Source organism: Chionomys nivalis, chromosome 20 (genome assembly GCF_950005125.1).
Source record: "Chionomys nivalis chromosome 20, mChiNiv1.1, whole genome shotgun sequence".
Classification (NCBI taxonomy): Eukaryota; Metazoa; Chordata; class Mammalia; order Rodentia; family Cricetidae; genus Chionomys; species Chionomys nivalis.
The window spans coordinates 53,652,782-53,673,608 of NC_080105.1; the positions used below are offsets into that span (position 1 = coordinate 53,652,782).

Consider the following 20,827-nt stretch of genomic DNA (forward strand, 5'->3'; position numbering starts at 1 on the left):
GATGTAAAAGAATTTAACATGCCAGGAATCTAAAAACACCAGGAATCTTGCTTCCACCTCACTTGTGTTACAGCTCTACAGTGGATCGTTGTTACTGAAGAACTGTACTTTGCAAACGACTGAAAAAGAGACTGTCCGCTGAACTTCCCACCATCAGTCCATAGGATCTTCGGGAACTGGAGGGCGGTACAGGTGGCTGTGAGTCGCCTGAGAATCAAACTCGGCTCTCCTGCAGGAGCAGCAAGAGTCAACTACTGAGCGGTCCCTCCAGACCTACCCGTGTTTTTCTTGAAAGACTAATGCACGGCCACCAGCTGTTGCTCCATCACTTGGATTTTGTAACTGTAGGATTGACATTCTGGCCGGTCCTTCTCTTTCCTATGACTACGCACCCTCATGAGCCAGATCCATTGACATCTAAGATACGATGATTTATGGAACCCTTCATAGCCCTTGGTGTCCACAGAGACAGCTGTTTAAACACTGGCTGCCTCCTCAGAAGATGACCTTGCTCCAAGGGACAACAGCCCCAGAGGCTGTGATGGAAACTCAGCCGTGGAGCGGAGGCTCCTGATAACTTGGAAAGACAGGGATCTGAATGCAGAGGGTGAGCCAAAACTGCATCTCAGCCTGGGACAATAATGATGGAGATGCTGTTCCAATCCCTTGTGTGTTGGGACTGACGTCAAATGGTAAAGAGCAAATGAGTGATTGAAAGAACTCAGATTTGGTTACAAGCAACCCGGCTTCTGCCTGCTGGACCTCCCCAGCTAGTACCCCCTTGCCCTTCTCTGCCCCAGGTCACCCAGCCCACATATGAATTGGAGGACCGCACTTAGAAGCACTGGAGCTATGGGCTGCGGCCGAGGGAGGGCGCAAAGCAATTACCTGTTCTTTTCAACTTCCTCCTCATCTGAGGCGCTCACCCGCTTTGCACAGAGCCTGCACACACCCCCAGTGGAGCTCTGACTGGAAGCTCTCTGTGAAGAGGACCTCTCTGTAAGAGACCTCTCAGATGATGACTGGGTGGTTGCTCGCCTGAACAAACAGTGAAAACGATTAGGATGTGCTGGAAATCACTAACACTTATGCTAACACACACAGTTTCCTTTCTACACACCCATCCCTCCCTACAGCACACACATGTGCACCCAAAGCATGCACATACAAGTCACACATATGTACATGTATGCCCATAAGTAGTCCATACACATGTACCTGGGCATACGTCATGCCTGTGTACGCATACATACCACATACAGAGGCACATACATATACCAATAAATACTACACAAACATAAGCAGGAAGATGCATGGTCATGAACACACATACCCAGACATCTATACTTGTGCAGGTACACATATATATTGATATATACATATACAATCACAAGCACACATATGCATGAGTACACCTAAACCCAAGCCTGCATATTAGCATGTGGTATTCTCCCTCAGTCTGCAAACCACCTCTGAGAAACATCCCCCGCCGAGCTCCCTAGAGCTGGTGGGTCGCCTTCTCTGCCAGCCATTCCTGAACCATCCTTTTTGTTTTTCAGTCAAGATGCTGCCTGTAGATGTTGGTGTGTGAGGGGGTGAAGGTGGTGTGCCTGTGTTCGTGTGTGTGTGTGTGTGATGTGTTTACGTGTATAGTATGTGTGTGTATGTGGTGTGGTGTGTGTGTATGGTATGTGTCTGTGTTCGTGTTTGTGTGTGATGTGTTCATGTGTATGGTGTGTGTGTGTGTATGGTGTGTGTGTGTGTATGATATGTGTATGTGTTAATGTATGTGTGATGTGTTCACATGTACAGTTTATGTGTGGTGTGTGTGTGTGAGATGTATGTGGTGTGTGTGTGTCTGTTATGTATGTGCATATGTGTATGTGGTGTGTGTGTATGTATGAGTGTGTGGTGTGTCTGTGTTTGTGCCTGTGTGTATGAATGTGTGTGTGGTTTGTGTGTGTGTATGTGTGTCTATGGTGTGTATCTGTGTTTGTTTTTCTGTGTAATATGGTCATGTATATAGTGTGTGTGTATGTGTGGTGTGTATGTGTGTGTGTAGCATGCGAGTATGTGTTTATGCCTGTGTGTATGAGTGTGTGTGTGGTTTGTGTGTGTGTAGTGTGTATGTGTGTTATGGTGTGTACCTGTGTTTGTTTTTCTGTGTAATATGGTCATGTATATAGTGTGTGTGTATGTGTGGTGTGTATGTGTGTGTGTAGCATGTGAGTGTGTGTTTGTGCCTGTGTGTATGAGTGTGTGTGTGGTTTGTGTGTGTGTAGTGTGTATGTGTGTTATGGTGTGTACCTGTGTTTGTTTTTCTGTGTAATATGGTCATGTATATAGTGTGTGTGTATGTGTGGTGTGTACGTGTGTGTGTGTAGCATGTGAGTGTGTGTTTGTGCCTGTATGTGTGTGCATATGTATGTGTGGTGTGTGTGTATGTATGAGTGTGTGGTGTGTCTGTGTTTGTGTATCTGTCTGTGTGTGGGGGAGCATAATCTCTGTTGAGATAGGCTGCAAATGTTTGGCTTTGTTTATAACAAGGGATGGCAACTAAATGAACGCCACCAGCACTTCTAAATATAGGGTGCTGGTGACATGGGGCAGGAACCTGCAGCAGGAGCAGGCCAGACTCAGAGGTCCCTTCCTGCTCACCACCCTCTAATCAGCCCATTGAAGCTGTAGATAGGCCGGCTGCCACTCCAACAGTGCCAGGGAGGCACGAGCCGCAAGCTGGAGGAGACCTCGTCCTTCAGGAGCTGGGCCAGAGATGAAGGGGGAAGAGGGGGTCTAGATTCCGGCTGCACTGGGCAGGAAGGATGGATGCTCAGGTGCTGTACCTGTATTGCTGAGGTAGCAGAGCTACGGTCAGAACAGACTTCATTTCCATCTTTGCTCTGCCACCTACGAACCTTGCCAGTGTCCTTCCATTGCTTTCCTCCTTGTCCCATATTGTGTGTGACTCTTTAAGTCCCGCAAGTCAGTGGGCTTGTACTGAGTAACCTTGGGCATCTCCACCAGGGTCAGCCCACAGGCCCTGCAGGATACAAAACTCCATGCAGCCAAGCCAGGCAACCCAGCCAAACTTTAGTCTCCAAAGAGATGTGTATATCAGGGATGCAGTCTTCCTGCTTCCAGACATCCCTCAAACCCTTTCACCTCCAGATCTCAGAGAATTACACAGTTTGGAGACAGAAGACATCAGAGCTATGCATTCAGCATTCAGGAAGCCTAGCCAGGACCTGACAACTTACTTTTTGGATGCATACTGGTCCAGGAGGTACCTGGTTTGAATGTTTCGATATGACTGGTCGAAGTGCTTGTGTCTTTTCTGATAGAAAGGGACTGCCACCAGGGACATTCTGAGTGCTCCTAAGAGAGAAAAGAGCATAAGTCAGGTCCTGTGGTCTCTGCTTTACCTTCTACATCATTCCAAGGGAGAGGGGGAGGAGCTGGGGAAATGGCTCTGTGAAAAGGTGCTTGCTATGCAAGCGGGAAGCCCTGCAAAGGATCCCCAGCACCCACGGGAAGACTCAGTCCTACATGCCTTTAACTCTAGGGCTGGAGGTGGCAGAGTGGAGAAAGGAGGGGTCCAGGAGCTCACTGGCCTAGAAGTCCAGAGATCGGTGATCTCTGGGTTCAGTGAGAGACCTGTCTCATGGTAAGGTGGAAAACAATTGAGAAGGGCACCTGACATTGATTCATTGATTTCTGTCCCCACCTGCACACACACACACACACAGAGAGAGAGAGAGAGAGAGAGAGAGAGAGAGAGAGAGAGAGAGAGAGAGAACAGGTACACACAGACAGACAGGCATACACACAGGCACAGATAGACACAGACAGACACATATAGACACAGAAATGCACAGACAGACAGACATATGCAAGGATAGACACAGAGACAGACATGCACAGACACACAGAGAAAAAGACAGCTGTAGCAGATACACACAGACACACACACAAACACGACAGACACATACAAGCACAGAAGCACACAGAGAGACATGCATAGAGAAAGAGAGGCACAGATAGACACACATAGACACAAAGACACACAGACAGATGTATACAGAGAGAGAGAGAGAGATAGACACACACACACATAGACACACACACCAGAAAGGCTATACTGATCCAAAAGGGGAGATGGGGAGGATTGTACAGATAGAAATAATCTTCAGATATAATCATGAAGTCCACAGAGTTCTCTGGAACCCAGTTTTAATTTTTGTCGGCTTCCATGAAAATCAGAAAATGTGCCTTTAATTTCTTTCTTAACATCAGTTACAGACTGCCTACTGTGCTTGAAGCAATTCACAAAGCAGTGCAAGTAAAGACGATAAAAATAATTTAAACAGATTAGGGGAGTAAACAAATGCTTGACATGACAGGAGCTAGAGGCCACACAAAGATAGAGCGTCCTGCAAAAGAGGAGAGAGGGCAGCCAGCAAGGCCCCCAGCAGGACACACGTGGGAAGGGCCCTGGGGGGTGACTAGGCCAACAGACAGAGGTCAGGTGGCAGGGAGAGCCTGCAGGTGGAAACATGGTGTACAGCAGGGCGTTACTCTGGGAAGGCTGTGGCCACTCCATGAACTTCCCGTGGCTGGGCCAGGGGCCTCGGGCAATTATTAACCCCGCAGTGTCTCCAAGAGTCAACTGGAGTCGAGTCCTGGGCTTCTGCATCCGAGGCAGAGACAAAAAAAGGACAAACCAAGACAGCAGTGAAACCCCAGGGTCTGAAAAAGTGAGCAAGTCTTTGTGGAATTCTCCTGAGAGATCAATGAGAGATTTTGGAGCATTGCTGGAATTATATGTCTTCATATAGTGCACAGATTCACCCCAAGTAAATAGAATTCACACCTGGCCTCTTTGGGCATCTCTACACAGTCACTCAGAGGCAGCTCTCCTCTGTCTCTGTGAGCCTTGGTTTCCCAGGCATGAGCTCTGAGTCTTCTGTGTTTAGAACCCACAGCACGGCCCTGAGACTGCCACTCAGATGAAATGACCGGAGTGGGCTCAGCATGGAAACCTGAGGTCTCAGAGAAGAGACTGCCCCCATTCCAGTCCTCCTCATCTATAGTACAAAATTCACCATATCGCACAATTTACCCTGTGATCAATTCCAATTAAGACCGTGGGATCGCAGAATCACAGAGCTGAGAAAGATGCTGGGAATCATCCAAACTCAGGCCAGTCCATCCCCCACCCCCAAGGTTGGTAAACTTCTGTCTTGGGACCCCTTATGCTTTGATACACTAGCATATTTCAGTAACCTCTTTTCAAAAAATCGACAAGTCAACCAAGCATCTCCCAGAGGCTTCCACAGAGTGTGTCACCATCCACTGGTTGCAAAAGTGTTAAAAGACATTGTGCCCTAAGGGCCACACAGAACCAACCCAGCTAGCCTTCAAGGAGAACTCAGAGGTCAGGTGCCAGGCTCCCTGGGGCCAAACCCTACCTCCAGCTCTGTGGTGCAGTCTTGGGGCTTATTCCTAATCTCTCCAGCTCTGATATTCCACACTGAATCTATGTAACAGCTGGCACTGTGTTTGGTACAGAGTGCCAAACAGCAGACTCCATGGCTGTCTCTGTCAAGGGTCATTGTGACCCCAAACCATGAAGACGGGAAGAGGTACCCCGAAAAGACCCTCTCACTTTAACTGTACCTCAGCAAGGTGATCCCCAAGAAAGGTCTGCTGCCCATGACTGCATGTGCCGTCTCTGGAGGCGTGCATACATGGCCACTAAAGGTAGCCTTGCCTTGCAGAGATAACCACCCTCAAGCTAGTTTACTCCCTAGGCTGCTTCCCTAATCCATCTGCCCTGATGGCTTATAATTCTTCATCAGAAACATAGAATATCACATCATTCTATATGTTCACTTACATATGTGTTCACGCCACATTAACTTCCAAACTGTCTTTTACAAAAAGAACTCCAAACGCATGCCCTAGTAGCACCATCCACAAAAGAGGGCCAAGCACACTCCACTAGATGCATGCTTCTGTGTGGAACGTAAGATGACAAGGGTCCCTATATCTCAATGGCCTTCTTCCCCTTGACTAGTCTGAATGTCCCAATCAACGCTACAGGCACAGACAGTGACTGCACGCAGCACGATATATCTCTGACACTACCAGAGGGCCTGGAAGTCTTCAAACACTTCATGTGTGAGGAGTACACACTTTGTAGTGATCAGCCAGGCACCACCTGCTTTAAGTGGTCACGTTTCCTGGGCCCCTCGCTCTGACACACAGACCCACTGCAGACACGTCCCCTAGGTGCCTTTGACAAGGGCAACAGCACTTTAGCGCACTTATCCCTACACTTTGTCTCCCTGAAGCCATCAATGGCGGGAGTCAAGGGCTCTCGGAGAGCAGGCACTCCCCAACATACCCCTTTGTCAAACCGGAGCCTCTGGGGGCAACTGACGTGTGACCTCAGCTGGAGCAGTGCACCTGAGCGCTGTGCCTGGGACCCTCGGCTCCACCTGTCTCCTCAGACTGTTACCAGTCCCATGGCCAGCAAGACATATCACATGAAAGGGAGGCCTCATGAAACCCAGGTCCAATGTACGCTGTCATTGCTGTCTCCTTAGGACTTCTTGCTTCAGAACTGCCCTGAGGAGTTCTGAGGGGTTCCCAACCCCATCTCTGTTGAAGTATATTCCTGTGGCCCAGACTGGAAACAAAGGTTGCGTCTGGGAGTATCAGGTACAAGGAGGTGAAGGAGCCCTCGGGGAGCCCACCCAGATTCACACTGCTGCTGTCCTCCTTCAGAAATCCTTAAAGTGGCCCCACACATACCCAAAAAGATGAGGAGCACCTCTTCTCCAAAGGGCAGGTTTTGCTGATCCCCTGGAGTTCAGAAGCACAGAGAGGCTTTGGTTCTGGGAACTCCAAGGCCTGAACCCTCACAGTGCCAGGCTACTGTGTGGTCCACACTATAAAACCAGGGGACTGAACTAATGCCAGGAATATTCCCCTAAATACTCCTTGCCTCCAGGAGTGTATGTCCGTGGCTGTACGTAACTCACACCAGAGACCGTGCCGACCAGTAAGACTGAACCCTCTCAGATGAACACGCCCTAACTGAAGGCCTGGGGCATTCCAGCAGAGCCAAGACACCAGCTGCTCCTCTGACCACTCCCAGACACTTTCCGCCTCAGCCCAGCTCTGGAACCACACCCACGAGGCTCCTGACATGTTTGGGAATTATGACACCACCATGAAACTCGAGCCTGTCCCCAGCACCAGGGCTCCGTGTCGGTGATGCATCTTGTCCGGGGCCCTCGCTGCAAGGAACAGAGGGAACAAACTCTTTTGTGTCGCTAAACACGGTTTTAGTTTGTGGAGATGTGCCAGGTTGAAAGCATTTCCTCTTAGGCAGTTAAAGAAATTATTTATACAGCTAAAAATGCCAAAGTTCATAGACACATGGGATGAAAATAATTCAAAGAGGAAGAGAAACAGCTAACACAGTGTAGACAAAAAAAAAAAAAAAAAAAGCCCTGAGTTCATAAGATAATTTTTTTCCCAGCTCGTTCATTCGTTCATATTAGGACCTATTTAAAGGGTTTTCAAAATGACTTAGGGACACTGAGAATCAATTAAACATGGCCGGGTTTTGCAGGGCTCCTCCTTTGAAAGCCTTGGCATAAGCTACAGAAGGATCCAACTTCGTATGCACAATGCACTCAGCTGTCTGTCAAGGCTCGCTGGCTCCCCATAAAACTTCAATCATGTTGAATTTGACACAGAAATGGTCCCAGGCAGCTCCCACTTGGACAATCCTTACAGCAACCCACAGCACCACCCTACTTCATAAAGGGAAATTAAGTCAGCAGTCATGGAAGCCTCACTAAGTTCTAGCGACAAGCTCCCCTCGCTCCCTGGTTCCTGTGAGTTTGTCACAAATGTGATGTAGATAAGATCTAACATCCTTCCAGAGCCTTCAGCCGCTTACCCTCACTCCTGCTCCAATCTTCCTTCGCAGAGCTAAAAGTGCCAGGCACTGAGCTCATGGGCACAGCATCTCTAGAGGGCACATGGAGTTGGCTTGGGCCCCAGCCCTTGGCTTCTAGGACAGGTTTTTATCTGGGGCCCCCATTTATTCACTATCACCTCTAAGTGTCTTGGTTCCACATGCCCTTTGCTTCCTGTTTTTAGTGCACTCAGTAAGGAAGGAATGTGGGGCAGGTGACAGAGAGAGTTGAGGTTCCAGCCCTCGAATGCACTCAGATGCAGCAGGAGCCCCTTTCCCTCCTGACAGGCGCAGCTCTCTGCACACAGCTCTGCACAAGGCATGGCGCCGGTGACCTGCAGGATCCAAACTCCAAATGTACAAGCAAAGGAAACCCAACAACCCACAACTGCCCTTTCACTGAAAATGCCTGAACCTCCCACCCAGTCCTGCCCAAGCTCTAAGCTGAATGCCTGGTGTTTCTCTGCCCTCTACCCCACAAGAATGTCTCCATTTTCTAGTCCGCCCTCTCCTCCTTTCTTCATCTCTGATCCTTTGTAAGAACCTCAGACTTCAAATCAACCAGCAGACTCAGGAAAAGGGTAGGAAACTGGGGGCACAACCTGCCTTGAAGGGGTGTCAGATTATACAACAAAAGCCCAGAACATAGGGGTAATGCTTAGGCGTGTAGCTCAGCTGGTAGAGAACTAACCCAGCATGCCTGGAGCCCTGGGTTTGATCTCCAGCACAGCATAAAGCCTGGTGGTACACACCTGTGATTTGAGAGCTCTGAAGCTCAGGAGACAAAAGCAAGAAGATCACAAGCTCAAGGTCACCCTTGGCTACCTCACAAGTTCAAGGTCATCCTTGGCTACCTCGCAAGTTCAAGGCCAGCCTGGGACGTGTAACCCTCCCCCTTTAAAAGTGAGGCGGAGAAGGAAGGGAAAGGAAGCAAAGGAAAGGGGAACAGGAGTGGGTAGGGGAAGAAGAAAAGGCAGGGCATGGGGAGGGATCCTGGCTGAGCCTAGCAGAGTCCAGTCAAAGACAAGCACACCTTGGGTGGAATCCCTTGATTTGTCCTATCAGGAATACCTGCAGGTAGCAATTTGCTCTGAACTTGGCCCCTTGTGAAAGTAAATGCAGCTGCAGCGTGCTCTGTGGTCTCCCAAAAACCACATCTGAGGAAAGGAGAAAGACTCACCCAGAGGAGAAGAGCCTGAGCAGAAGGGTTTCTCAGACACTGGCTCCGGTCAGCAGAGCTAATTTCTCCCCGCAAAGCTCTGAGCTTCCCCTCCCATTTATGGCCAGAGGAGGTGCTATATTTAGGCACAGGGCTGCCTCTCCCAAACCCATACCTGTATCATAAATCACTGGCCTGCTCACTAGAGAGGAAGCACCAGATGCAAGGGGGCAACTCAAGCTAGGAAGTAGAAGGTGTCGGTAGCGTGTCCTAGGGTGTTCCACTCTTTGCTCCTCTGGCTACTGCCCGGAAGACAGAGCAGACTCTGGTGTTGCCTCTACCCAGATTCAGGCACAGGATCTGAGAGTCAGACCCAAATTCTCAGCAAGTTTTCTCATTCACTGAAGGCTTCCAGACATGTACCATGGTGCCTCTCTACCTGAGCATCCGCAGACATCCAGGTCACCTGTTAGCCAGAGCACCTAGAGGCAAGGGTGCTATCTCTAGGGAAGATGGCAGCTCCATGCATTTTCAGTTGTGTGTGGGTGTGGGTGTTGATTTAAAAACTACTCCAATTTGGCTGTGACTTTGTGACTTTATTAGGGGAGACTCTAACAGGAGCTACCCACCTGAGTGGGGACAGCCTGCAGGGCAAGCCCAGTCTTATTTAAGGTCCTCACACTGTGCCGCATCATCTGACCTGCAGGGATGACAGCAGGTGTCCATCTCTTCACACAGCATGTGTCCAAGTATAAATAACAGCGTGCCCCTGGCATGGTCATCCTGCCAAGAAGAGGACTCTGCAGGGACGGCTGTCGCTTGAGGTCTCCAGCCGGTCAGCCCCGCAGAGCTCTGAACTGCTGTCTTAGGTTGTGCACGGCAGCAACCACCACCTAGAAGTCTGTTGTGAGAACTACGCTTGCAGATTACCTGGAAGTCTTTCAAGAAACCCATCTTCCCACACCTGGCTTGAGGAACAAGCTAAGGCTCAGATAGGCCTAAGGTAAAGATCCACGCGGCCTCATCCAGAAGCCCCTTGGATTTTTAGTCAGTGAATTGCATACTTTTATTTTTGCGTCTTATTTTTCCTAACACCCCAGTGGCCTACTATGTACGTTCTTGCTTAGTGATTGATGTGGGAGGAATCAGCCCATTGTAGATGGTGCCACCCCTGGGCAGGAGTGTTAAAAGATGGCTGGATGAGCAAGTGATGGGGAGCAAGCCAGTAAGCAACACCCCTCCACAGTTTCTACCTCAGTCCTGCTCTGACTTCCTTTGACGATGAACTCTGATGGAGAACCGGAAGCTGACATAAACCCTTTCCTCTCCAAGTCTTGTGTTTTATAACATGGTAATTATGCTTTATAACAGCCATAGAAACCATAACGAAGAGAGAAATTTGTACCAGGTTGTGGGAAATTGCTGTGATAGACTTGACTATGTTTGGAGGAGGATTGCGGAAAGGCTTTAGAACTTAGACCCAGAAAAGCCTCTCCATGCTAAGAGCTTAATGAGATATTGGGGGACTTGGAAAATAAACCCAAGAGTAGGGCAGATAGTAGAGAGTTGTCACCCGAAGGTTCTACCGGGCAATTAGTGTGGTGCTTTGTACTAAGAATCTGTGGTGGAGCCGGGTGGTAGTGGCACACACCTTTAATCCCAATACCCAGAGGGAGAGGCAGGCGGATCTCTGAGTTTGAGGCCAGCCTGGTCTATGGAGTGAGTTCCAAGACAGGCTCTAAAGCTACAGAGATTTCCCTAAGTACTAAGGAACACGAATACTTGGGCCACAGTAGAAGTCCCAAGGTCATATGCTGTTTTTACACACGAGGGACCAGTTCTGCACTCCCCACCCCATATATCCAGACATGGTTCACTGCACCCCACTTGCATGTAATGTAGCTACAGAAAGCACACTACACCCAAGGAAATCCCAATTACCTGGGTTCCCATTGCCAACTCCCCCAGCCCTGTCTCAGGAGGCAAGCCCTCAAAGGATCCCCACCCCCACCCTCCTTTAGTTACTTATTCTGCATGTGCATCCGTGCATAGCGCTCTGGGATGCAGGAAGCCTGTTTCCTAGACCACTGCATCTGAGGACAGAGGAGCTTCCTGGTGAGAAGCAGCCATGTCTTCCCCTGGGGATGAATGTCCCTTCTGCTTCAGGATACATTTATTTAAGTTTAGCCTTTGATTCCTCCCCGAGACTCTGCCATCAGCCCCTGGATGGAGTCAACCTGCCACAGACTGAACCTTGAAAAGCCAAATGGTGAGAGCCCAAAACGTAGAAAGCAGAACTTACCGTGGGATGTTGGTTCTCCACCAGGTTCCCAAGGGTAAGACAAGAAGACTCTTCATTGCTGAAGCTAGGCCTGGGTTTCTGTCATGTGCCACCAAAAAAAAAAAAAAAAAAAAAAAAGTAAATAAATAAATAAATAATAATAATAATATAACTTCGGTAATGTTATGTCCAAACCCCCAGCTGGAGCTTTCAACTTAATAAACGGTCTCTATGAAATGTCCCTTTACATAAAAAGAGAGACCAGAAGTCAGAGTGGGATCATAAATATTTCAATCTTAGAAAATTCTGGGGTCTCTAGTGTGTGGACCAAAATAAACCTGGAGGATTTGGTTAAGATACCACATAGTCAAAACTGTTGTTCAACTTAGGAACTCATGAAGAACCTCATAAATAAAGTTATGAATAAAGTTACTCTTGAGTTATTAATTTTCATGTATTGTATATTAGAAAATAGGTGGTTTAATATGTTATAGAAAACGTCCAAATGGCTAAACAATCACGGCTGTCCATGATCAGAAAATCCCCTGGCTCAGGGTGTGATAACTCACGCCTTTAATCCCAGCACTCAGGAGGCAGAGGCAGGTGGACTTCATGAGAGGCCTATGGCATGGAGAAGCACGAAAGAGAAAGAAAGAGGGGGTAGGGAGGGAGGAGAGAAAGAAAAGCCCCCAGGGGTCAGGACAGCCCAGGAGGGAGGCAGTTTAGCATGCCAGGAAAGCAGTCCTGCTTCAGGTAAGTGTCCAGAGAGATAAGCAAGGGATTTTCCATCTTCCCTATGTGAGTGTCAGAATGTCCTTTGGTTTCTGTTTTCTCCTCTTGGAAATGAGAAAAAGATGAGGTTTGGAACCGACTCTAGGGCCACAAGCAACAGCTGCTATGACCAGCCCCCCAGTGCCCCACCCCCCGCCCCTGCCACCACACCCAGGGCTTTCTCAGCAAGAGTGTGGCGCCTGTGGATGCATGGGTGTGCCCCTACCCACGCCCACTGGAGTGGCTAGGCTCTGGGGTAATGCTTGCATGTGTATGCCACTGCCATCCACCGTCCACACGGAAATCATCCACAGAGAAATCAACTCTCTTAGAGGTGGTGTTGGGGCTGAGGGTATCAGTGGCCACGTACTGGTCACACAGCACACGCTGCCTTGCCTTCCAGATTCCAAATCCATGTGCTCTTTATAGCTTGTTTTTCTACCTCTTCTCCATCCATGTGGACTTGTCAAGGGAAAGGGAATCAGTACCTTTAACCCCAATGGGATGTCACGTGTTTCCCTGAAGCCACTGGTGAGATGTGACCCCATTCTGGGGAACTTTGCTTTCTTTCCTAGCTCTCAGTCAATCAAGCACAGTTCACAGAAAATGTTTAATAGTGAAGGTCTTTTGGTAACTGACTTGCTACACTTCATGGTAGTTTGAATGTAGTTGGCTGCCATAATCTCCTAGGAAATGGTGCAATTAGGAGGTGTAGCTTTGTTGGAGTGGGTGTGGTCTTGTTGGAGGAAGTGTGTCTGTGGAGGCGGGCTTTGAGATCTGATATATGTTCAAACTAACACCCAGTGGTCCCAGAAAGTCCATTTCCAGTTGCCTTCTGTTCAAATTTAGCCAACAACATGTCTGCCAGCACACTGCTATGCTCCCTGCCATGATGATAATGGACTGAACCTCTGAACTGTAAGCCAGTCATCAATTAAATGTTTTCCTTTATAAGAGTTGCCATGGTCATGGTGTCTCTTCACAGCATTAGAAACCCTAAGACACACAGATACAATATTTCTCCTGTTATTATTTTATCCCCTCCATTATCAGGGACAATAAAGACAAATACTCATGTTCCCTTAAATAATGCTTTTTTATAACATTGACCTTACTTTGTATTCCTAGTGAGGTTATCTGGTGCCTCTCCTGAGACGGTGTAACATGCTATACTTCAGATCTTGGGTGAGGCCTTTTCCAGCCCTACCTGCCACCTTCAACACACCCGGAAATGCGCTCCACCCCACTGGAACTGGGATGATAAGGCCCAGGTTCTCGCATGACGCGGATGAGGGGCTCAGACAGCACACAGCTTCCCTTAGTAGGTCCAGCTTCATTTGAAGACAAGACTGGTTTCTGAGGTCACTTGCCTGGCCTGCATGCTTGTTTGGCGTTTGGCATTACTCTGTGTCTCTGTAAGGGAGCCGGAAGGTTTTCTGTATCTTGTCGATCAAAACATATCCTAGGAAACCCATCAACAGATCTCAGCAGTGCACCTTGCAGGTATCATGTGTGCAACCCTCTGGCACCAGCTCCACCGCCTTCAACCCAAGCTACGTGCCCAGGCTGCAGCGGCAGGAAGCCCAGAATCAAAAGCGGCAGCAGGAGGCTTTCCCTCAGCCTGCAAAGGTCTGTCTTCAGCAGGCCAAGGGTGAAAGTGTTCTTAGCAGACAGGAAGCCACAGAGGACATGAGGCCTCCTGCGTGACTGAGAGGAACACAAGCGGCTTAGTGTGTGTGTAGTGATCTGGGCGCCCTCACACCCATGCATCTAGCTAGCACTCAGAGTTGCAGTGAAACATTCCTGCAGCGTTCAGCCTGCGAGAGGAGCCACCCAGCTGCAACTTACTGGTAGGAGAGCATACTCTCCGACAATTTGTCTACACCAGGTGGCCAGGATTGCCTGCGGAGGACATTGACATAGACCTGCATCTTCACTCTGATGGGTCCATCAACGTCCAGCGTGCTGGAGAGTCAGTAGGTCTATCTTGGATTAATTGTGAAGGCCTGGAGTTTACCCTGCAGGTTCTGTGGACAGGCATCTGCCTTTAGAAGCACCGGACTCCAGTGTCTGCATTTATTTCTTGCAGGAGGGTGTGTATGCACATGCCCATGTTAGTGTGTGCTCATTGTATGTACATGCACGGTTGCATGCACTAGGAAAACAGAAATTTTCATTGTCTTCTTCAATAACTTTTTACCTTGTGTTTTTTGAGGCAGGGTCTCTCACTGAACCTGGAGTTCAGACTCGGCTACACTGGCTAACCAATGAGCCCCGGGAACCTGCCTGTCTCTGTGCCCTAGCACTGGGGTTAAGGATTGTGCCATAGCATCCGGCTTGAATGGAGGCACTAGTATCCGAGCTGAGGTCCTTAGGCTTGTGTGGCAAGTGCATTGCTAATTGAGTCGTCTCCAGCCCCCCAGGGAGTGTATTCCTAAAGTGGCTTCCATGAGCCATGCTAAGGCAGCAGGCAGCTAGGTTTAGAGGGAGAGCCCTAAGCTGGAATCACGAGCACCGGTTCAGGTTCATTCTGTTTGCTAATCTATTCTTGGGTCTGAAAACCTATTGAGAATCCGTTCAGCTGCTCTGGGCCTTGACTTCCTCGTTGGCACAGTGGGAATCAGATTAGAGACTCCTCGTTTAAGCCCCAAGAGGCTCTGGGCTCGGTCCGGCATGGTCGTGCTCTGAGCATAAGCTGGATGCACAGGACCGTGTGGCCAGCTGCCTGGCCAACGACAGGCTCCAGGAAACAGGAATGAAGGCTCCGACAAACCAGGCCAGCGAGGATTCCATTCTGAAAATGACCAGAGGCTCAAAGATTAGCAGCAATGTGCCACGCCACGTGTTTACAAGAACAGTGGCAGCAATAAAATAAAATGGCAGTAGGCACAGGAGTCCACTCTGCTGGCCCTGCCTGTCCTGGCAAGCGCGAGGAACGGCTGAACCACAGCCATTAGAGGAACTCTTGAAAATGACGTCCTTACCTCTGCCCCACCCGCTGAAATTGAAACCATGGGGGGGGGCGGGTGTTCTTTAAAAAGCCAGTAGAAGGCTCAGAACTAAAATTTGCCACTTTTGATTTCTATTCCCCTGTGGTGGAGCCTACTGGGAGGAATGAGAGGCGCATAGAACCGGGCTATGATCAAAGTCTGAGCTCCCATCTAGTCCAGCATGGAACTGGGACAGAACTCCAGCTTGGGAGGCCATGGAGAATGAGTGTGGGCCCAGGGGACTGAGCAACTTTCAGGGACCTGTGTAGCTTGGACAAGACACAGTCAACAACAGGGGTGGGACGTCAAAGGGATTTTAAATAGCCATGTGAACAGCCACCAGAGTCTGGTGTGGAGGGGCAGGCCTATGATCTCAGCCCTTCTGAGGGGAGATGAAGCGCTCAAAGCCATCTTTGGTTACATATCAAGTTCAAGCCCCCCGTGCAACCTGATCGCTAAAGAGCAGCTAAATACACAGCTGTCCTCAGGGTAGCTTCAGCCTTCTGTGCCTCAAGGCCCAGGCTAAACTCTACATTCACAAAGCCAGAACAACCGGCCTGCTGCTTTTGCCTTCCCGGGAATACGCTGCTCATACAGGGAAGCTCAGGTCCCCCGCAGGCTCAACATTCTCTGCACAGAACCAAGACCCATGGTTGCCCAGCCAATAGGAAAGGCAGGATGAAGGGAGAGTCCAGTCTCAGGATTAAGCCACTCTGAAGACTGGCAATATGCCACCCCCTTAGCTCAAGACCTGAATGAAGCCAACACCCGAGGGGCTCTTTCTCAGGGACAGGCCCATACTGTCCTCTTCCATCATCGCTTAGCATAAACCCACTGTGGCCCAGTCCTCCTCAAGGACCCCGCAGCCGCCTATGTGAATGCCTGATTTGCTTCATCAGCTGTGGCTTCCCCAGAAGCCCACAGGCTAAGGGTGAGTAGAACAAGAAACTACAAGGTCACCAAGCAAGCAAGTGGGTGTTAGAGATGGCACTGACGTCCCAGGCACTCACCTGCCAGAGCTGTGACCTTGGATGAGACACAGGTTTGGCTTCACAAAGAAAGGGTGACTGTGAAGTCCTTGAATAGAAGCAATCTCGGACTGCCTCGCTCCCACAGACCCCCGAGTCTATTGTGACTAGGGGACCACACAGTTGATCATCCACAACAAAGCTACCCTGAGACTGGAAAGAGGGACCGTTGACAGCCTCTGCATGGCCCAAGGTCCAGCCATCTGCCACCCTGACCACAGTGAGCCTATCTACTTAGCAGAAACACCTAAGAATGCAGATCCTTAATCTGCCACCCATGGTGATGGTGTACAATGGCTGTCAACTTGGTTGGATCTAGAACCAACTAAGAGGCATGCCTCTGGGTAGGTCTGTGTGGGTGTTTTCAGGAAGGGTTTGCTGATGTGACCCACTATAAATATAGGGGTGCTATTCCCTGGACTGGAGTTCCAGGCCGCATAAAAAGGGGAAAGTGAGCTGGTTGCCAGCATTCATCTCGCTCTGTTTCCGTACTGCTCTTTCCCCTAAGCCTCCCCTCCCCTATGAACGATGCATCCTCTCAAATTGTGGCCCAAACAAGTTCTTCCTCCCTTAGCTGTTCTACCAGGTATTTCGTCTCACCAAGTAAATAACACACTCGCTACCTGTGGCAATCACTGCGAAAATTATTTGCAAAAGCAAAGGTGAAAGTTCTGATCCTTGCTCCCCAGGGAGCCCTTCCCCTCCCTCGCTTCACTAACAGCCACTACTGCAATCTCACATGTGTCCACAAGAGGGCGCGCCAAGCCACCAGAAATCTCTTCTTCCCTGAGAACTTTTCTGAGTTCTTTAAAGGAAGCTCAACAACATCGTGCAAAAGGAAAAAAAAAAATAGAAAACTTTTGTATTATTACTCACAATCCTTTTGCGATGTGGTAAAAGTTCCAACATTTCCTGAATGGAGCTGGCGATTCACTGTAATTGTGTCTACAGAGAGCACAGCAGCATGGGGTGGGGGGTGGGGGGTGAGAGAGGGGAAGTGGGGGTCAGAGTAAATGTGTCAACAGACAACAAATACGGCCTTTGTTGTTGTCCCTCCACAACAAAAGCGGAAGGGAACAGGGAGGTGAGGGGGCTGGATAATAAATACCAGACCTATAGTCTCAACAAGACAAAACCAGAGCTGGAGAGAGGATTCAGTGGTTAAGAGCACTGGCTGCAGCCGGGCGGTGGTGGCGCACGCCTTTAATCCCAGCACTCGGGAGGCAGAGGCAGGCGGATCTCTGTGAGTTCGAGACCAGCCTGGTCTACAAGAGCTAGTTCCAGGACAGGCTCCAAAACCACAGAGAAACCCTGTCTCGCAAAACCAAAAAAAAAAAAAAAAAAAGCACTGGCTGCTCCTCCAGGTGGCCCATATTTAATTCCCAGCATTCACAGGGAGGTTTAAAACCATCTGTAACCCCAGTTCCAGGGAATCTGATGCCCTCTTCTGGCCTCCTTTATGGGTGCCAGGCATGTACCTGGTACACAGACACACATAAAAGCAAATATTCCTCACATAAAATAAAAGTAAATAAATAGTCTTTTAAAATCTCAAAAACAACAATAAAAATTTTAAAATAGTTTTTAAAAATAGAACCAACATATTTTCCATCTGAAAACCCTGAAAAGCAAAGGGGATGGGGCAAAAAAGCATACTAATACTTAACAAATTAAAAAAAAATCCATATACTGAAATTATATACTGAGATAATACAATATCTCATTATTTATCTGTCGCTAAATAATGACTTGGAATGACCCACCCCAAGAAGCCCTTGTGTGAGCACCCACAAGTCCTTTCCCTTCTCCCTGCACAGATGGCTCCGCTGGGCAGCCTAACCATAGATTTGGAAGGCTGTGGAGTTTGGAGCGATGCGAGCTGCAGGGGTCCTCCTAAGGACACAGATAAAGCGTGAGGCCAATAAGACCGGCTGGAAGCTGTTGAGAAGTTTTAGAAACAAAGGCCTCCCCAACCTTGGAAAACATGGTGAAAGAACACCGTGCTAAACGTGCTAACGAATATAAATTCCAGGATCTGGTAAAGGAAAACATCTGGAATGTGAATTCTTTGTTGCCTCCAGAATTTCAGTTCTACCATTGTGGCACCTCAGGGGAGCCAACTCGGGAACGCCACAGACATCAGGGTGAGTTCAAGCCTGACTTCAGGGACAACTGAAGTGGCCTACAGTGTCTTCATGATGTAGACTGCTATTTGGGAGGGATAGCTCCGACTGCTTATTTATTTTTGACATCCAAGAAAGTTGACTTGGTCACTAGGTTCCCCCGGAAGCACAATTCTTTGTTGAAATAGTTGACCCATACCTGGTATGGCTACTCAAATACTAACACATTTTTATTTTATCATTGTTCACATGATGTGTTCATAAAATCTACAGGTCTCTCTACTACGCATCTCATTGAAACCCAGAAGATAAAGGGATTCTAAACAGGTACCACCCTTTGCCACAAACGTGGAAACTCACCCATATAAGCCGACAGCACCCCCATTTGCAGTTCCTGGGACCCCAATCTACCAGGCATAGCCGCCAGGAAACCCACAGAGACACATCTCAGCTTCATCAGACCAAGATGAGACCAAATCCTTAACTTTCCCCCACATTCTGGGGCATCTGGGCTCTGCCCTGTGCCTTAAGGGATGGTGACCACTTGCAAACATGGTCCCCATGAAGAAGAGATGCCGAGATACAGCAATGGGAAGGACATTGTCTTCAGAACATTGATTTAGAGAGCTGAATGCCCTGTGGTGGGGACAGGTGTATACAGAAAGCTTTGAGTGGAGGCCAGAGGAGACTTCTACAGACAGAATGAATTACGTCAAGCACCTTGGAACTATCCTCCTTGACCACAGATCAACAAGGGAAATGCCACCCATAGCTGTGTGGGTGGTTGCTGGGCAAACATCCTGAAAGGGTTTTCTGGACCAAAGTCTGGTTCTGTAACCAATGCAATGAGCATCTTAGTGAGTACAAAGTCACAACAAACCAGCACGAAACGAGAGGGGAACGATTCACCACCTGCCGCAGGGCAAGACAGGAGGCCACCTCCAAAGCAATGCCCTTCCTTAAAGTGCCCGGATGCTACTCAGGGAGCCTATACACACACTTACTTCAGAGGTGGGCACATCACGGAACACGCCGCTAAGATGTGAACACCCGAGTGTCCTCAGTTGAAGGTTACATTCAAGAAAGAAAGATGGTGGGCACATTTCTTGGCATGCTGCGTTGTAAATATGGCAGGCAGGAGCCACTTAGCATGACATAAAAATTCCATTGAAGAGTGATGGAGGAAGGTCATTGGTTAAAAAATAAAGAAACTGCTTGGCCCTCATAGGTTAGAACATAGGTGGGTGGAGTAAACAGAACAGAATGCTGGGAGGAAAAGGAAGTGAGCTCAGACTCGATAGCTCTCCTCTCTGGGGCAGATGCGATGAAGCTCCGACCCAGGATGGACGTAGTCTAGAATCTTCCCGGTAAGCACACCTTGGGGTGCTACACACATTATTAGAAATGGGCTAGTCCAGGTGCGAGAGTTAGCCGAGAAGAGGCTAGATATAATGGGCCAAGCAGTGTTTAAAAGAATAGAGTTTGTGTGTTGTTATTTCGGGGCATAAGCTAGCCAGGCGACCAGGAGCTGGGGCGGCAGGAACACAGCCCGCAGCTCCTACTACAGAAGAATGTTTGCCTACAATGAGGCCTGCTTCACTGAGTGGCTAACACAGCTTGCCTCTGCCTGTTGAGGTTTACTTTGTTTCCTGAGATCTAACTGGCAGCCAAGTGACAGACCTTTTTTTTTTTTTTTACAACCTTCTAGTTTTAGCTGTTAATAAGCAGTTATTAAGCAGACGAGTGACGTGACTCCTTTTGATTATGGTAATTTTCAGTTTTAAAATGATCTCGCATTTAAAAAGTATTAGCTTAGTATAAATAATTGATGTCAAATGATCCCTTTAGATAAAATATTACTTTTATATTTGAAAACTCAACGGCCATGGTCAGAAACAACTGTTAAAAAAAAAAAGAAAAGAAAGAAAAAAAGACCTTTGAGTGGATAGCATCACAGAGGTCCCCACCTAGTATAGCCTCCAGCAGGTGACACCTACCAGACTCCCTGGATGCCCAGAGCACAAAATTAACACTGTATCCAAAATGTCCAAGCCTGCCCTGCTTCAGTCATACCATGTGGGACGAAGTATTAGAAGCTGGAGATTCATGGTGTGGTGGGGACGGGCCCTGGTGCAGGACAGCAAAACTGAGACAGAGGCAATCTGGCCTGAACCCAAACAACTGAACGAGGCTGTAACTCCTAAGCGCTGACCTCCTCATAATCTTCCAATTTTTACATGGTGAGTGTTAGATGCAGATCCTGGCCTATCATGAATAATTCTGGGATGATATTGGGGATTTTCCAAAAAGTGTAAAGCCCCTATTGGTTTCAGGACCAACAGGCCCCTTGCTGTACTGACTCTCAGTCCATGAACACAGACCAGGGAGCTTACACAGAAGCAGGTACACACTGGGGGCTTAGTGGACTGTATTTTGGGCAGACACATGTGTCACTGGAGTGTGTGTCCTCTCCATGGCAGGC

General features: G+C 48.7%; 1 protein-coding gene across 2 annotated transcripts in view; it reads right to left on the minus strand.

Moving 5' to 3' along the window:
* Myom2 (myomesin 2) overlaps positions 1 to 9,237 on the minus strand; it is a 62,103-nt gene extending 52,866 nt beyond the window's left edge. The window contains exons 1-3 of one of the 2 annotated variants that reach the window (XM_057752760.1): positions 9,174 to 9,237; positions 3,258 to 3,375; positions 889 to 1,038 (exon numbers count right to left, since the gene is read on the minus strand). In XM_057752760.1, coding sequence (XP_057608743.1) covers positions 889 to 1,038; positions 3,258 to 3,364 — 257 coding nt within the window. In that variant the 5' untranslated portion in view covers positions 3,365 to 3,375; positions 9,174 to 9,237. Of the gene's footprint in view, positions 1 to 888; positions 1,039 to 3,257; positions 3,376 to 6,816; positions 7,014 to 9,173 lie in introns of those variants that run through there. The other variant, XM_057752761.1, reaches the window with a different exon arrangement.
* Positions 9,238 to 20,827: the final 11,590 nt, after the last annotated feature.